Genomic DNA, 14,681 nt, shown 5'->3' with positions numbered 1-14,681 from the left:
GAATTTAGATCTTAAAAAATATTTCTCCATTTTAGATAGAAGCAGAGAATAGTTGACTGAGGAAGAAGGTGAAATGATCAGAAAAAGGCATGAGGGAAATTTCTAGTGTGATGGAAATGCTTTATATCTTGTTTTAGGTGGTAATTACAAGCATGACTAAAACTGTCAAAATTCATCAAACTGAACACAGAAGATCTTTGCCTTGTATTTTACGATAATTATTCCTCCACAGGCAAAAATGTTTTTAAATCTTCTGCTCCAACTTCCAATTTCATAGATGCCTATACTTTTCCAAAGTAAATTTTATATCAGTCATTTTTCTTTTTTCATCATCATTCTTGGTTGGTTTTTTAAAAAAATCACTTGGTAATCTTCCTCTTTCTGTTCATATTGCCAATGGATTTACTCAAACTCTTTGTCGCTTTCATTCTAGATTATCATGGCCAAAGTTTAACAAAAACAAAGAGCAGATCTGTGACCCTTAGATGAACCCTGGGTCTCTTTGGAAGTCTGATTCAGGCACGGTGATTAGTCACAGTACTGCTTGCAGTCTACTGATTAGTTTTTCTGTCACCCTAATCAAATACAAGCTTATTTAATTCTTATAACAGTATCTTGAGATAGTATAATGACCAGTTTACTAAAATTCAAATGCATTTGCTAATCTGGAAATTGAATGTAGGGGGGGAAGCTACCTTTTTTATGGTAATCTGGTTTACTTGAATCATCTCTGACCATTAGTTTTCTGGGGCTTTTTCTCTATTATTGGCCCAGAGGGTGAAATGTATAACACGACAAACAAACTTCCCTACAGCCAACTAATCCACAACCAATAAGACCAAAAAATGTAGAAGTCTCAGTAGTTCTTGAAAACATAACAGCAAATCAACTGTGTCAAGTTCAACAAAATTAAGGAAGAAAAAAAAACAGAGCAGCCAAATGGATGAAAACCTCAACTCATTTTCAAAAAAGAAAGAAGTAAAAGAATAAAGTAGAAAATATAAATATTATTCTATTCTCAGCTCTGAAATACCTAAAGAAGTTTTATAGATAGCTAATCTGATCTTCAGATTAATTGTAGTCAGTGTTTATAATTAACATCAGTCTATAAAAGTTCTGAACAGGAGAACATGAGATGGTTAAAAACTCATGGAAATAAAAGGAAGTGGTCTGCCTTTTAGTGTGAAAAATAAATAATTCGTGAAAAACAAATGAGCATATGCTGTGGAGATCTGAAAAAAAGACTGTGATCCTTAAAAATCTACAGATTTTAGAATTGAAATACAACAGCTTTCTAGAGTTGAAATATGACAGCATTTCTGTAAGCTGTTATAGCAGGTAAAGGCTATTGGCTCTATAGGCTAAGCATGTCTTCATAAACTGTCAGTCACAGCAGAGACCACTATTTCATGCCACTCCTCAGTGAGTCCTTCTGTAAGTCAGCTAACAGTCTCCTAATTTACTTTCGAAATAACACAAAGCTGATTCAAATAAGTCTGTAATATTGGATTAACCAACGTGCTGTGGGAATTCAGAGGATATAGTGATTCATTCTAATTCAGGTGGAGGGCAGGAAATAACAGAATATTACCACAGGGTGGCTTTTATGCAGTTCTTCAAAGATAGGCAAATCTGAGAACTATCGTCTTGCTTACGTAACACATATTCATAGAAAAATTACAAAATGTAGATCCTCAGAAATAAAATCCATAGTCCTATGGAAAACAACCCTAATTTCACTACTTAGAAAATAAGTGCCATTGTTAACACTGACTTTTTTGTCTATTTGCAGAGATATGCAAATTTATAATAAACATGCAGTTTTCTCTGTGTGTGTGTGTGTGTATAAATATATATATATAGAGAGAGAGAGAGAGAGAGAGAGAGAGACAGAGAGAGAGAGAGAGAGAGAGAGAGAGAGAGAGAGAGAGAGATGGGATCTCACTTTGTTGCCCAGGCTGGTCTCAAACTTCTGGCCTCAAGTGGTCCTCCTGTCTCCATCTCCCAAAGTCCTGGGGTTATAGGCGTGAGCCACCACACCTGGCCTAAATATGCAGTTTCCTGGCACATTCCTTACAATATCTTGTGAACATGGTTGCATCTTTCTGGTATTTACTTTCAAGTGATAATACATCTTTATATGTTTATATCTTATTACCCAAATATCATTTTGTAGACATTTTATTTCCAGTTGTTTGTTAGTATGGACATGTAAGATTTGTTAAAATGTCTTTCAAAAGTATATATCTTTGAGTACTTAGTTGTATTCTTGAATGTTCATCAGATTTTTTTTTTTATTTTTATTTTATTTGAGGCAGAGTCTTGCTTTGTAGCCCAGGCTGGAGTGCAATGGCACGATCTTGACTCACTGCAACCTCTGCCTCCCGAGCTCACGCTATTCTCCTGCCTCAGCCTCCCAAGTAGCTGGGACTACAGGCGCTCCCGGCTCATTTTTGTATTTTTAGTAGAGAAGGGGTTTCATCATGTTGGCCAGACTGGTCTTGAACTCCTGACCTCATGATCCACCCACCTCAGCCTTCCAAAGTGTTGGGTTTACAGACATGAGCTACCGTGTCCTGCCCATCAGATTACCTTTTAGGAGAAATCCCTAGAAGTGGAATTGCTGAGGGCCGATACCAGAGTTACCAATGTTCTCTTTTCTCTATAATCTATTAACTTGTTCCAAGTATATCATCTTCTTCATGACATGTCACTGTCCAGCTACTGCACCATTTCTCTGTTCCACTTTCAAGCACAATAACCCTAGGTGTTTAAAGAATCTCCAATTCTTCTCCTTTCTCTCTTAAAACCATTCTAATTAGGCTTTCCCCTGAGCCACTCCATCAAAACTCCTCTTGTCCAAATAAGCAACCATCATGCCCCCCCACATATATACACATACACACATTGTGTTAAATCCAATATTAAACCTCATTCATCTTACTTGATCAGACAGTAACTTTTGAGATAGATGATCATTTTCCCCTTCCAGAAACATTTTCTCACTTGGATTCCAGGACACCACACACTCTTGGTTTCCCTTTCAGCTCACTGGACACTCACTCTGCCTCCTCATCCTATTGACCCACATTCTCTGGGTGATCTCGTTAAGTCTCCTAGCTTTAAAAATCATCTCCTAGGCCAGGCGCGGTGGCTCAAGCCTGTAATCCCAGCACTTTGGGAGGCCGAGACGGACGGATCACGAGGTCAGGAGATCGAGACCATCCTGGCTAATACGGTGAAACCCCGTCTCTACTAAAAAAATACAAAAAACTAGCCGGGCGCGTTGGCGGGCGCCTGTAGTCCCAGCTACTTGGGAGGCTGAGGCAGGAGAATGGCGGGAACCCGGGAGGCGGAGCTTGCAGTGAGCTGAGATCCGGCCACTGCACTCCAGCCTGGGCGACAGAGCAAGACTCCGTCTCAAAAAAAAAAAAAAAAAAAATCATCTCCTTGCCTATAAAAATCATCTCCTTGCCTATAAGTTCCAACTAGTATCTCTCGTCTAGTCCTCACCCTTAAACTAAGTAACAATGTCCAAACTCATGCACACTGAAAACTTACCATATCTATTACCAACTCCTGATCTTTATTCCTCCTGCTTTAAAAAACAAAACCCCACCCCAGTCTTTCCCTTCTCTGTAAATAACAATGGCCACCCCTGCAGCTGCTCAAGCCTAAGACCTTAGAATTCTTCTAAATCATTCTTTATCTTATACCACCTTCAATTCTTCAAGAAATCTTATTGTCTCTATCCCTAAAACATATTAGAATCTAGACTCTCACCACTTTTGGCACAGGATTTTTTTTTACCCCTTTGTGGGATCATGACAGGGATGCCCCATTTATTCAGCCCACCCCGTTTGACCCCTCATGGGAGGGACCATGTAGGCAAGTAAGTACAGGAATCGGCCGGTCACTTTAGTGCCAGCAGTACCAAACCTCAAGGCCCCAGAGGGCATGTTGCAGTGCTCTCTTAGCTCCACCATCTGCAGACAGCAGTGTGTTATCAGCTGAGTGGGTCCTTTGCCTTGTCACATGGAGTGGCTGCCTTTCACCAACGAGGGCAAAGGGCCAGTGTGACAGTCTTTTTGGGTACCCTCACTTGGTGGGTCCCGAATTCTTGTTCAGTGGCCAAGAAGAATGAGGTCACACAGACCAATTGAAGGATGGGAAATGTGAAGAATTTTACTGAGCAATGAAAGGGGTTCTCAGGGAAGAGGGGAGCTGGAAAGATGATGGGAAGGGCAGGTCACTCTCCCCTGAAGTCAAGTTGCCTCTCTTAACATCCAGCCATTGTCTCTGAAGTCAAGTGACCTCTCAATGTCCAGCTGTTTCTCCTCTCTACCAGCTGAGTCTGGGGTCTTTATAGGCACAGGATCGGGGGAGCAGGCCACAGGTAGATTTGGAAAAGGCAACATTCAATTGGTAAAAGGACATTCTTCAGAAAGAACCAATCAGGAGAGAGCAGGCAAACAAGATAGAAGTTCTCACTTTGAGCCAGGTGTTTCAGGTTTTTGGGCTTGAAGCTGGGGCTTTGCCAGGGACCAGCCCCTGTCTGCCTAGAGTTTCTCTGCCTCCTGTCTCTATCACTTTTACTGCTCCTACTCTGGTCTGGTATTCCTTTCCTGAATTATTAAGAACCCCTAACTAGTCTCCCTGCATTTGCTCTTAATCCCTATGTCTAGTTACAACACAGAGGCCTAAGTGATCCTTTTAAAATGGAAGCCAGGGCCGGGCACGGTGGCTCACTCCTGTAATCCCAGCACTTAGGGAGGCTGAGGTGGATGGATCATGCGGTCAGGAGATCGAGACCATCCTGGCTGACACAGTGACACCCCATCTCTACTAAAAATACAAAAAAAAATTAGCCGGGTGTGGTGGCATGCATCTATAGTCCCTGCTACTCAGAAGGTTGAGGCAAGAGAATGGCGTGAACCCGGGAGGCGGAGCTTGCAGTGAGCTGAGATCATGCCACTGCACTCCAGCCTGGATGACAGAACAAGACTCTGTCTCAAAAAAAAAAAAAAAAAAAAAATGGAAGTCAGATCTTACCACTCCTCTGCTCAAAACTCGGTATAGCTCTTCCATTTCACTTAGAGTAAAAGCCAAAATTCTCCCAATGCTCTATAAACCCTGAACTCAATGTTACCCTCTAATCATCCATAGATCCTCTCTGATTTCATCCTCTACTTTTTTTCTTCTAGTTCACTGCTTCAGCCCACCCAGACCTACTAGCAATTTGGTGAAGGAACCAGGCATGTGCCTGCCTCAGGGCCTTTGCACTGGCTGTTCCCTGGGTCTGCAATGTTTTTTCATCCAGTGTCTTCATAGCTCAGTCACTTGCTGGCTTCAGGTCTTTGCTCAAATATCACTTTACCTCTGAGGTTCTAAGTGATGTCCTCTTTTCAAAGGGCCTCCTCTCTTCAATGTTTACTGTCCATTCTCTGCTTTTTTCCCATAATATTTCTCTTCTTCTGATACATTTTTTATCTGTGCAATTTGTTATTTTTTGGGACCCCAAAATGTATTCATAAGTGCAGGAATTTGTATCTAATTTGTTCAATACTGGAAGAGAGTCAATGTTACAGATACATATTTAATGCTTTTAATCCAGATCTCCAATTTGCTTCTAAAGAAATGAAGATACAGTGTTTAAATAAGTAAACAAGGTATGGAAGGATGGCTCATGTTGAGGCCACAGTATTGACAAAGCCACTGAAATGCAAGAAAGCAAAATGGTGCGCTGGATGCCAGGTGTTTCTGATGTATCAAGGGTGGGATACAGGATCTATTTAAAATAGGAACACATAAACAGAACAAGGCAATATTTTAATGGAAAGCACAAAATCAGCTTACTCCACAATAAGAAAGATGATGATGAAATGAAATGAAAAGAGAGTTCCACATGAGGATACTGACTGAGGTACTGGGACACTTAATGAAAACTTTCACCACAAAAAAGTTGACAAAGTACTACAATCTGTTGGGGACGGCAGCTGTCTTTGGAAAGGTAGTGAAGGCTCTGGCCATACCACCCTGAATGTGCTGGATCTCATCTGAAAACGTGATGAAAACGATGGATTCTTCCAAGAAAATTGCACATATCTACAAAGTTTGGAGAGTCTACCACCTCCTGAAACCTATTTATGAACCACCATGGGCCAGTCATTAAGAATCTCAATCAAGATTAAAAAAAGAATCCTGGTTAAGAAATATTATTTCAGCATGATAATCACTTGTACAGAATGATGCTTAGATAAGGATGTGGGTGGTTGTAATATTGAGTTATAACATTTTGCATAGATCTTTTTTCTTTTTAAATTGCTCAGACTATTCTCCATAACAATTGTGCAAATCTTTGAAGCTGAAGTTTATTCCACTAAAAGATAATTCAACCACCATATCTTAAATGTTAAATAATACGTAGAATCAAGTATCCCAAAGTCAACTCAGTGAACATTCAAATTGAAAACTCCTTGTTTTAAGCTTGATATCAATACCGTTATGAAGTTCACAAGATAATCAGAAGGAAGACTATTTAGGTACTGCTAATTTGATTTTTTTTTTAAATTGAAATTGGCAAACATTCCATCCAATCTAAGCTATGGTCTGTCTTCTGTACAACTTTATCATTAGGCATCTTTCATCTAAATAATTCAGTAAAATATTAATGAGTCTTTGCTTTTCTACCAAATATCTCTTCTCTCTGTACCACAGAATCCAGAAATAATTAGTGGGAAATTCAGCTTGAGTAGTTTTCCTTGGTCAGATAGGTCTCTAGAGAGAGGTGTGCTAAGCAAAGGGAAAGGCTCTTATTTACGTCCTAAATATAAACAGCTCTTTATTCACTGAGGCCATTCTTTGCGCTGTAGTAATGCTAGTGCAGAAAACTCTCTTCTCTGAAATCTATTCCATATCTGATATCTGATGCCAACCCCTATAGTGATAAAGGCCACAGACACAAATCCAGAAGCACCGAATCTAAACAGTCAGTCCTGAGAGGTTGGTTTCTTTTCCCTGTTGCCATTCATCAGAGGACGAGTTTACCAACAGCCATCGACCAAGCACATCCAAACTGGATCCAGGCCAAGAGCAAGCAGCATTGTTGAAATCTGGGCAGCAAGGTGGAAGGGTGGCCAGGGCGTCAGCTGGATGAAAACATGCGAGGACTGCTGGGCAGCAGCTGGAAGAAGTTTGGACATGCTGGCCGGGAGACATACGAGTGGTTAACCAGCGAGCCCAGTCCGCCTCTCTTGGAGACCCAGCTGCAGGTCTGTACTTATGACTTAAGTCTTTTCTTCCCCAAAACATCTTCATCAGTTTTAAAATCAACAATACCTATGGTTTTAGGATCTTAAAACGTAGTGGCAGCAATTTTGTCTTACAGCTATAACAAAAATATGAATTCACTGATTGGCTTGGTCTAAAGGCAATAATTTGAAAGTTATACTTTTTGGACAAGGTTATACTTTTACATTCAAGTAAAACTTGGCACACCTGTATCCTTCTAAGAACCCTTGATATCTGAAATATGTGGAAGAACACCTGAAACCAGGGGTCAACAAAAGTGTTACAACGGAAAAGCCTCGGTGTTACAACTTCGTTCTTTGCTCAGAGTGCAATGTCTACATATACAAAAATAAGAGCCTCTCTTTGGTCCTGGCTGTGTATTAACCACTGTTTGTAAGTGTTAGCAGAAACCATGCATCTTACTTCAGGTAAGACAGCAGGGGGTTAAAGAGATTTTGTCTCTCACTAAGAAATGCAGCAGCTGATTTTGCTTTGTCTGGCAAATCACCGGTGCAGTCTCCGTAGGAGGCAGCATTAAGGACAAATATTTGTACAAATCTAAAACCTAAGAATTAATTTTATAATCAGAGGAGAAATGAGTGACACTGCTGACAACCCAAGAAAGAAGGAAATCAAACTATTTTCTTGCTTTCTGGAAAACCAACTGGTGAGATTAGTATTTAAGTTCTCCAAAACCACATTTTACAGAAAAAATACATAAATATATATTGATATGGATATTGAGATATCCTTTAGCAGTTACACCTTTAATTGGACATTTCTTGAAAATATCCCCTGAACAACAAATCCCTTTAGCCAATATAAAATAAACATCAGAAAAACATTAAAAGTTAAAAAAAATAACTTTGAGGCGGGTGAGCAAATTAGGATTTTTGACTAAAAAAGACATCCTTTCCACATTAAAAAAATCCAACAATTTTAAGCAACATATCATAAATAATTAAATAAGCAAATTAAGGATATTGTAATGAATGTGTCCGATAGCTCTGGGCTTCTCTTAACTGGAAAAGTCCTTTGTCTCAAAAAATTGTCCTAGTTTGCTGTATAAAAGTCTTCTAATGCCACTTTCTATGTGGACAAATTTAAATCAGCCAAAGGAAGTACTGATTACAGCAGGGACTGTGGTATTTCTCCTTTCCCGAATTTTTGCAACTAGTATTGAGAATACCTTAAGTAGCATAATTATAAACAAAGAATCTGTAACATAAAACCTTTTAAATAGAACATTAAGTATCTCTATATTCTATGCCTACTAACTATCTAGGATACAAGAGAGAATTTAAAATTGATGGCCACAACTGATCAGAAACTGTTATCATCCATATTATTGATAGAGAATGAAATAAAAATAGATTATGAAAAACTGTCTATGCTTATCAAGGTTGAAATACTAAAAGAGATAATAGCCAAAGTTATTATTGAATTATTAAGCTAGTATAAGCTATTAAGCTATTATTTAATCCTTAAAAATGTTAAAACTTTTTTTGGTGATTCATCTAGAGAGAAAAAACAAATTATAGTTAAAATGTTTTTACTCCAACTTGATTTCTTAATAATTGTAGCAAATTTATGAGTTCATCTACTCTTACAGTTTTTGTAATCAAAGTCCTTACTATGTCACAACAGATTTTAAGTTAATAATTCTGATATCAAATTAGATTTTATGTAAGAAACAGAAGGAAGTTATCATTTAGAACAGTCACATATATAAACCATGAGACTTTTTCTGAAAATATGTATTTATTAAAATATAAATTTAGTTATGCCAGATTTTATTTTCTGGCCTTACCAATACATTTTAGATTTCTCTGATTATCTTTAATATTTTAGGTTTAGTAAACTTGACCGTTCAAGTCACTGAGATATATAAGTACTATCACCAAGTGCTTTATGCACTTTAATTCATTTACTTCTCATGTTAACCCTTGATAACAATGTTATTAATTCCATTTCACAGAGGAGAAAGCCTAGGCCCAGAGAAGGCAAGTGAACAGTCCATAGTCACACAGGTGTTAGAACATCATAGGAATTCAAACACAGAGCTGTCAACCCCCAGAGATGATGCTCTGCTTCTCTAGAATACTATTTTTATGTTCTTTAAGCTAAAATATCTTAATTCATATCTTACCAAGGACAAAATATCTGGAAATATAAATATTAAATAAACCATCTAATTTCAAGTCAAAACCACACACATAGTTGTAAAGTCTTTAGGGAATAACAAAAGATTATACAAACATCTAGCATTATAAAATGCTAGCTAGATAAACCAGTCTTTTAAGAGGTCATGACCAGCAAAACATGTGTCCTTTCCACCAAAATCAAGGAGTGAACCTCATCTCTCATAGTTTATTAGGGTGGTTTTTTTTTTTTTCCTTTTGAGACAGAGTCTCGCTTTGTTGCCCAGGCTGGAGTGAAGTGGCACGATCTCGGCTCACTGCAAACCTCCACCTCCTGAGTTCAAGTGATTCTCCTGTCTCAGCCTCCCAGTAGCTAGGATTACAGGTGCCCACCACCACATTCAGCTAATTTTTTTGGTATTTTTAGTAGAAATGGGGTTTTACCATGTTGGCCAGGCTGGTTTCAAACTCCTGACCTCAAGTGATCCTCCCATCTCAGCCTCCCAAAGTGCTGGGATTACAGGCGTGAGCCACTGGGCCTGGCCTAGGTTTTCTTTTAAATAAGTAAAGAGCTTAATATTCTGTTTGCTTATTTTAAACATAATTACAAGGCTTTAAAATATTTTCTTTTCCTCCATAGTAGATACTAACATTTACACTTGTTACTATATGCTTTATAAAAGAGAGAAACTTTTTAACACTTTATTATTTCTTAGTAGCCTTATTAAAGGCAGTCTCTGTGCATTAGGAACAGTATTTTTTTTAACCTTGCTTTCCTACTTTGCTGTTTAAGCATCATTTCATGCTTATTGTATTATTTCTGCCATCAGGAGCCATTATCATTTCTGTGAGCTAATATTATAAAATCAATACCTTTTAGGTTGCCCAAGAATTCATCTGTAATTCTTTGTCTTTAAAAAGGTAAAATGTTTGCATATTTATCCTACAAATTTTACAAAAACAAATTTAAAGAATTTTTAAAATCTCATTCATCATAAGCACCAACTATCAAATCCAAATTCAGTTATTTACATTTGACATGCATGTAATTTTTACATGTGATGTGAACACATAATGAGATTTTGTTCCAGAATTAAAGGACTTAAGTGAGTCCCACATGATCCGTTAGTGGCAATAAATCATAATTGCTCTCATTCTAAATAAGTACATAAATAGTAAGAATTTTCATTCAAGAAAATGAATAGCAGACCTACCAACTGAAACTTATTTCAATATTTTTACTTTTGTGGAAATGTTGTAAGACCTCATCAACGTATACTTTTTGACATTCTGAATTCACACTTTATTGTGTGAATTAACATTATTTCATACAGGCTTAAGCTCACTGGCACAAGTAAATAACAGTGATTTTTAGAGTGAGTAATAATAGAAAGAAGAATGAAAGATGAGAGGGAATTTCAGGACCTTAGAAATGCGAGGCCTTGGCCGTGGCTTATGCCTGTAATCCCAGCACTTTGGGAGGCCAAGGTGGGTGGATCACACGAGGTCAGGAGTTTGAGACCATCCTGGCCAACATGGCGAAACCCCGTCTCTACTAAAAATACAAAAATTAGCCGGGCGTGGTGGTGCATGCCTGTAATTCCAGCTACTCGGGAGGTTGAGGCAGGAGAATTGCTTGAACCCAGGGTGGTGGAGGTTGCAGTGAGCTGAGATTGCGCCACTGCACTCCAGCCTGGGCAACAGAGCAAGACTGTGTCTCAAAAAAAAAAAAAAAACAACAACAACAACAAGGAAAAAGAAAAAAGAAAAGAAAAGAAATGCGAGGCCTTCTTTCCACATCTCCTAACTGGGCTTCCCTCCCTAACTCCAGGGCACCCAGTGGGTGAGCTCCACCCAGGAGGATGTGGAGCCCTTCCTGTGCATCCTTCTGCCAGCCACTATCCTGCTCTTCCTGGCCTTTCTGCTGTTGTTCCTGTACCGTCGCTGCAAGTCCCCGCCACCCCAGGGGCAGGTGTTCAGCATTGACCTACCAGAGCACCCACCTGCAGAAGAGGTGACAGACCTCCTGCCTGGTCTGGCCTGGGGCAGTGAGGACTTCCCCTACTCCCCATTGCCCCTGGAGGCCACTCTCCCCTCCCAGTGTTTACCGCCCTCCTACGAGGAGGCCACCAGAAATCCTCCTGGGGAGGAGGCCCGGGGATGCAGTCCTTCAGTATGAAGAGGGCTCACATGGACTGGAAGGGCAAAAATAAACTGCTCTTGGGAATCATATAAAACATAGCTCTCCACCTTTAACAGAGCGCCCATGAGAAGAGGGAGAAGGGCCCCTAGACACAAGAAGCTGCTATTCATTGGCCAACCTCTGCCAATGGAGCACTTCAAGCTGAGGGCAAAGCTTGACAAATGCCAATCTAGTTAACCTATTTTCACATTCCTTAGGGAATAGTTCCCCAGGTTCTTCTAAAGATGACTGCACTCTCCTAAAATGTATAATACTCCTGAGAAAAAAAGGAAAGTTCTATGTGAGTTGAAAAAAAACACTGAATTACTAATGAGCAAAGGAACGGACTCTGAAGGGCAAGAAAAAAAAATTCTGGACCAGCCAAAGGTAACTACTTTTGCCACCAAAAATAACTTTTCTCCCCACACCAGGTTTTCAGGTTTCATGGTTTGTTTCACTTCTGTATGAATGCTCCAAGATACAGAGAGAGTTCTAGAAGGAGTAAAAGACATCTCTAGAGCTGCAGGGGATAGCTGTGTTTTAATAACGGTGAAATATATTACAGTTTTAGCAATGAAAATGTAGATATTTGCAAACATTTTAATTAAAAAAAATAATAAAGCTGTCCAAAGTTATTTTCTTTGTAGTCACCTTGCTTATTTGTCTTCTGATTTGCTTCCTCAGATGTGGGAGAGATGTGGCTTAGTGACATGGGAATGTCTCACACTAGGATATTATGGGTCATCTGACAGTGCTGTGGCAAAACAGAGAGCTTCTGCTATAACACATTATCTTATTAGATAGCACTTATTATCTTATTATATAACACTACCATATAATACGTCATGTATAGCACTGTGACTGAATTTTTAAGCTTCACCAAGCAACAATGACAGTAGAAATCAGGTTAACACTGGAAAGGAAAGATCAACATTTTGGATTACATGGTAAAGAAAAAACTATTAGTTCCAATAGGGACCTTAGAGCCACAAAGTTCAAATTCTTGCTTTATAGACATCAAAGCTACAGCTTAGAGAGGTTAAGTGACTTGTCCAATGTAACATACTTCATAAGAGGCAGAGCCAAGAACAGAAGCCTGGCCTCTCTGCCCTGGGCAGAAGCATCTTCTACTGTGCCAGATGTTCTCCCCAGAAAATTGCTAAGGTTGAATTTCACCCCATGCTCCTGGAGGATCAGGGCTCTTAGAAGGATTAGCACAGTTGAGAGTAGAATTGATATTGATACAAGATCTCCCTCTGTGATTTTTCTTTTTCTTTCTTGAGACAGGAACTTGCTCTATCACCCAGGCTGGAGTGCAGTGGCACAAATACGGCTAACTGCTGCCTTGACCTCCTGGGAGCAAGTGATCCTCCCACTTCAGCCCCCCGAGATGCTGGGACTACAGGTGTGCACCACCATGCCCAGCTAATTTTTTATGTTTTTGTAGAGACAGAATCTTGCCTTCTTGCCCAGGCTAGTCTTGAACTCTTAGGCTCAAGTAGTCCTCCCGTCTCAGCCTCCCAAAGTGCTAGAATTACGGGTGTGAACCACCACGCCTGGCCTCCTCAGTGATTTTTCAAATAAGGAGACATAGGTGGGTATTACCACTTAGGAGGTACATCAAAATACCCATGGAGGTGACAAGTGAAAGCAGGAAGTGACCTATATAGTCTTAAACTCTTATTCAATGCTAGAATATTTTTGAAAACAATTTTTATTATTGTCACAATGCAAAATTCAAAACTAGACATTGTGTGATGGTTCAAAATGAACAAAAATGGTGACTTTAAAAAAACTCATTTTGGGGCTAGGTATGGTGGCTCACACCTGTAATCCTGGCATTTGGGGAGGCTGAGGTGGGAGGATCTCCTGCCTGGGCAACACAGTGAGACACTATTTCTACAAAAAAAAAAAAAAAATTAACCGGGTGTGGTGGTGCACACCTGTGGTCTCACCTACTTGGGAGGCTGAGGTGGGAGGATTGCTTGGGCCCAGGATGTTGAAGATGCAGTGTATTGTGATCGTGTCATTGCACTCCAGTGTGGGTGACAGAAGTAGACCCTGTCTCAAAAAAAAAAGTCATTTTAGCAAGAACATTTTTATACTAGATATGCAATGTGATCAAGTTTAAAACAACAAAATAGGCAAAAATAGAATACTTTTTAAAAATGTAACCTCATGGAAATAATAGTTGTGGTTTTGAAGACTAAAGCAAAATATAATCTATTTAGGTAAAAATCAATAGGTTTTCTTTTAAGGAAATTGTACTGACCAATTCTCTAGCGTTCTTTAAAGGAAATAAACAAATGGAAATTCAGGAAGCTCAGCACACAACCTTCTTCAGATATACGTGTGTGTGTGTATATATATATTTTTTGTTGTTGTTGTTGTTGTTACAGAGTCTCGCTCTGTCACCCAGGCTGGAGTGCAATGGCGTGAGCTGGGCTTATTGCAGCCTCTGCCTCCTGGGTTCAAGTGATTCTTGTGCCTCAGCCTCCCAAGTAGCTGGAATTACAGGCATGTGCCATCACACCTGGCTAATTTTTGTATTTTTAGTAGAGACAGGGTTTCACCATGTTGACCAGGCTGGTCTCGAACTCCTGGCCTGACCAGCCACCTCAGCCTCCCAAAGTGCTGGGATTACAGGCATGAGCCACCATGCCTGGCCCACAATTTTTTTTTTAATCCCAAGAATCTAGTTCTGCGAGAGATCCAGTTGATTAGTTTCCAGTTGCCATTCCTCCTTCCTCCTTGCTCACAGAACCCTAATTTGGTTCTGGGATCCTGAGACTACCTGCTTAAGGTAGGATGGGCCCTTCTAAAACCCTGGGGGTGCATCATGACATTTAATTAGGCGATCTTAATTCATTCACCAGGAACTGATTTGGTCTTTGGGACCTAAGGCAATATTTACAAGGGAGGAGGGACTCATTCTAGAAAAGTTTGCCTCGCTGTTAAAAATAAACACATGGAAAGAAATCCCCTTGCTCTCTGCTGGATGCGCATCTGTCTGTGATGACATTGTAGAGCGGCTGAACTAACCCTGCAACTGTCTATATTTTAATGAT

General features: G+C 39.6%; 1 protein-coding gene across 1 annotated transcript; it reads left to right on the top strand.

The window, feature by feature from the left end:
• Positions 1-7,002: 7,002 nt before the first annotated feature.
• Positions 7,003-12,244, top strand: SMIM28 (small integral membrane protein 28). Its single transcript, XM_033236554.1, has 2 exons — positions 7,003-7,271; positions 11,263-12,244. Exons 1-2 carry the CDS (start codon positions 7,161-7,163, stop codon positions 11,608-11,610), a joined length of 459 nt encoding a protein of 152 aa, XP_033092445.1. The 5' UTR covers positions 7,003-7,160; the 3' UTR covers positions 11,611-12,244.
• Positions 12,245-14,681: the final 2,437 nt, after the last annotated feature.

The sequence above is a fragment of the Trachypithecus francoisi genome, unplaced genomic scaffold, assembly GCF_009764315.1.
Source record: "Trachypithecus francoisi isolate TF-2019V2 unplaced genomic scaffold, Tfra_2.0 Lachesis_group15, whole genome shotgun sequence".
Classification (NCBI taxonomy): domain Eukaryota; kingdom Metazoa; phylum Chordata; class Mammalia; order Primates; family Cercopithecidae; genus Trachypithecus; species Trachypithecus francoisi.
The sequence above is the reverse complement of the archived record's forward strand: the minus strand, read 5'-3'. Positions and strand labels throughout refer to the sequence as shown.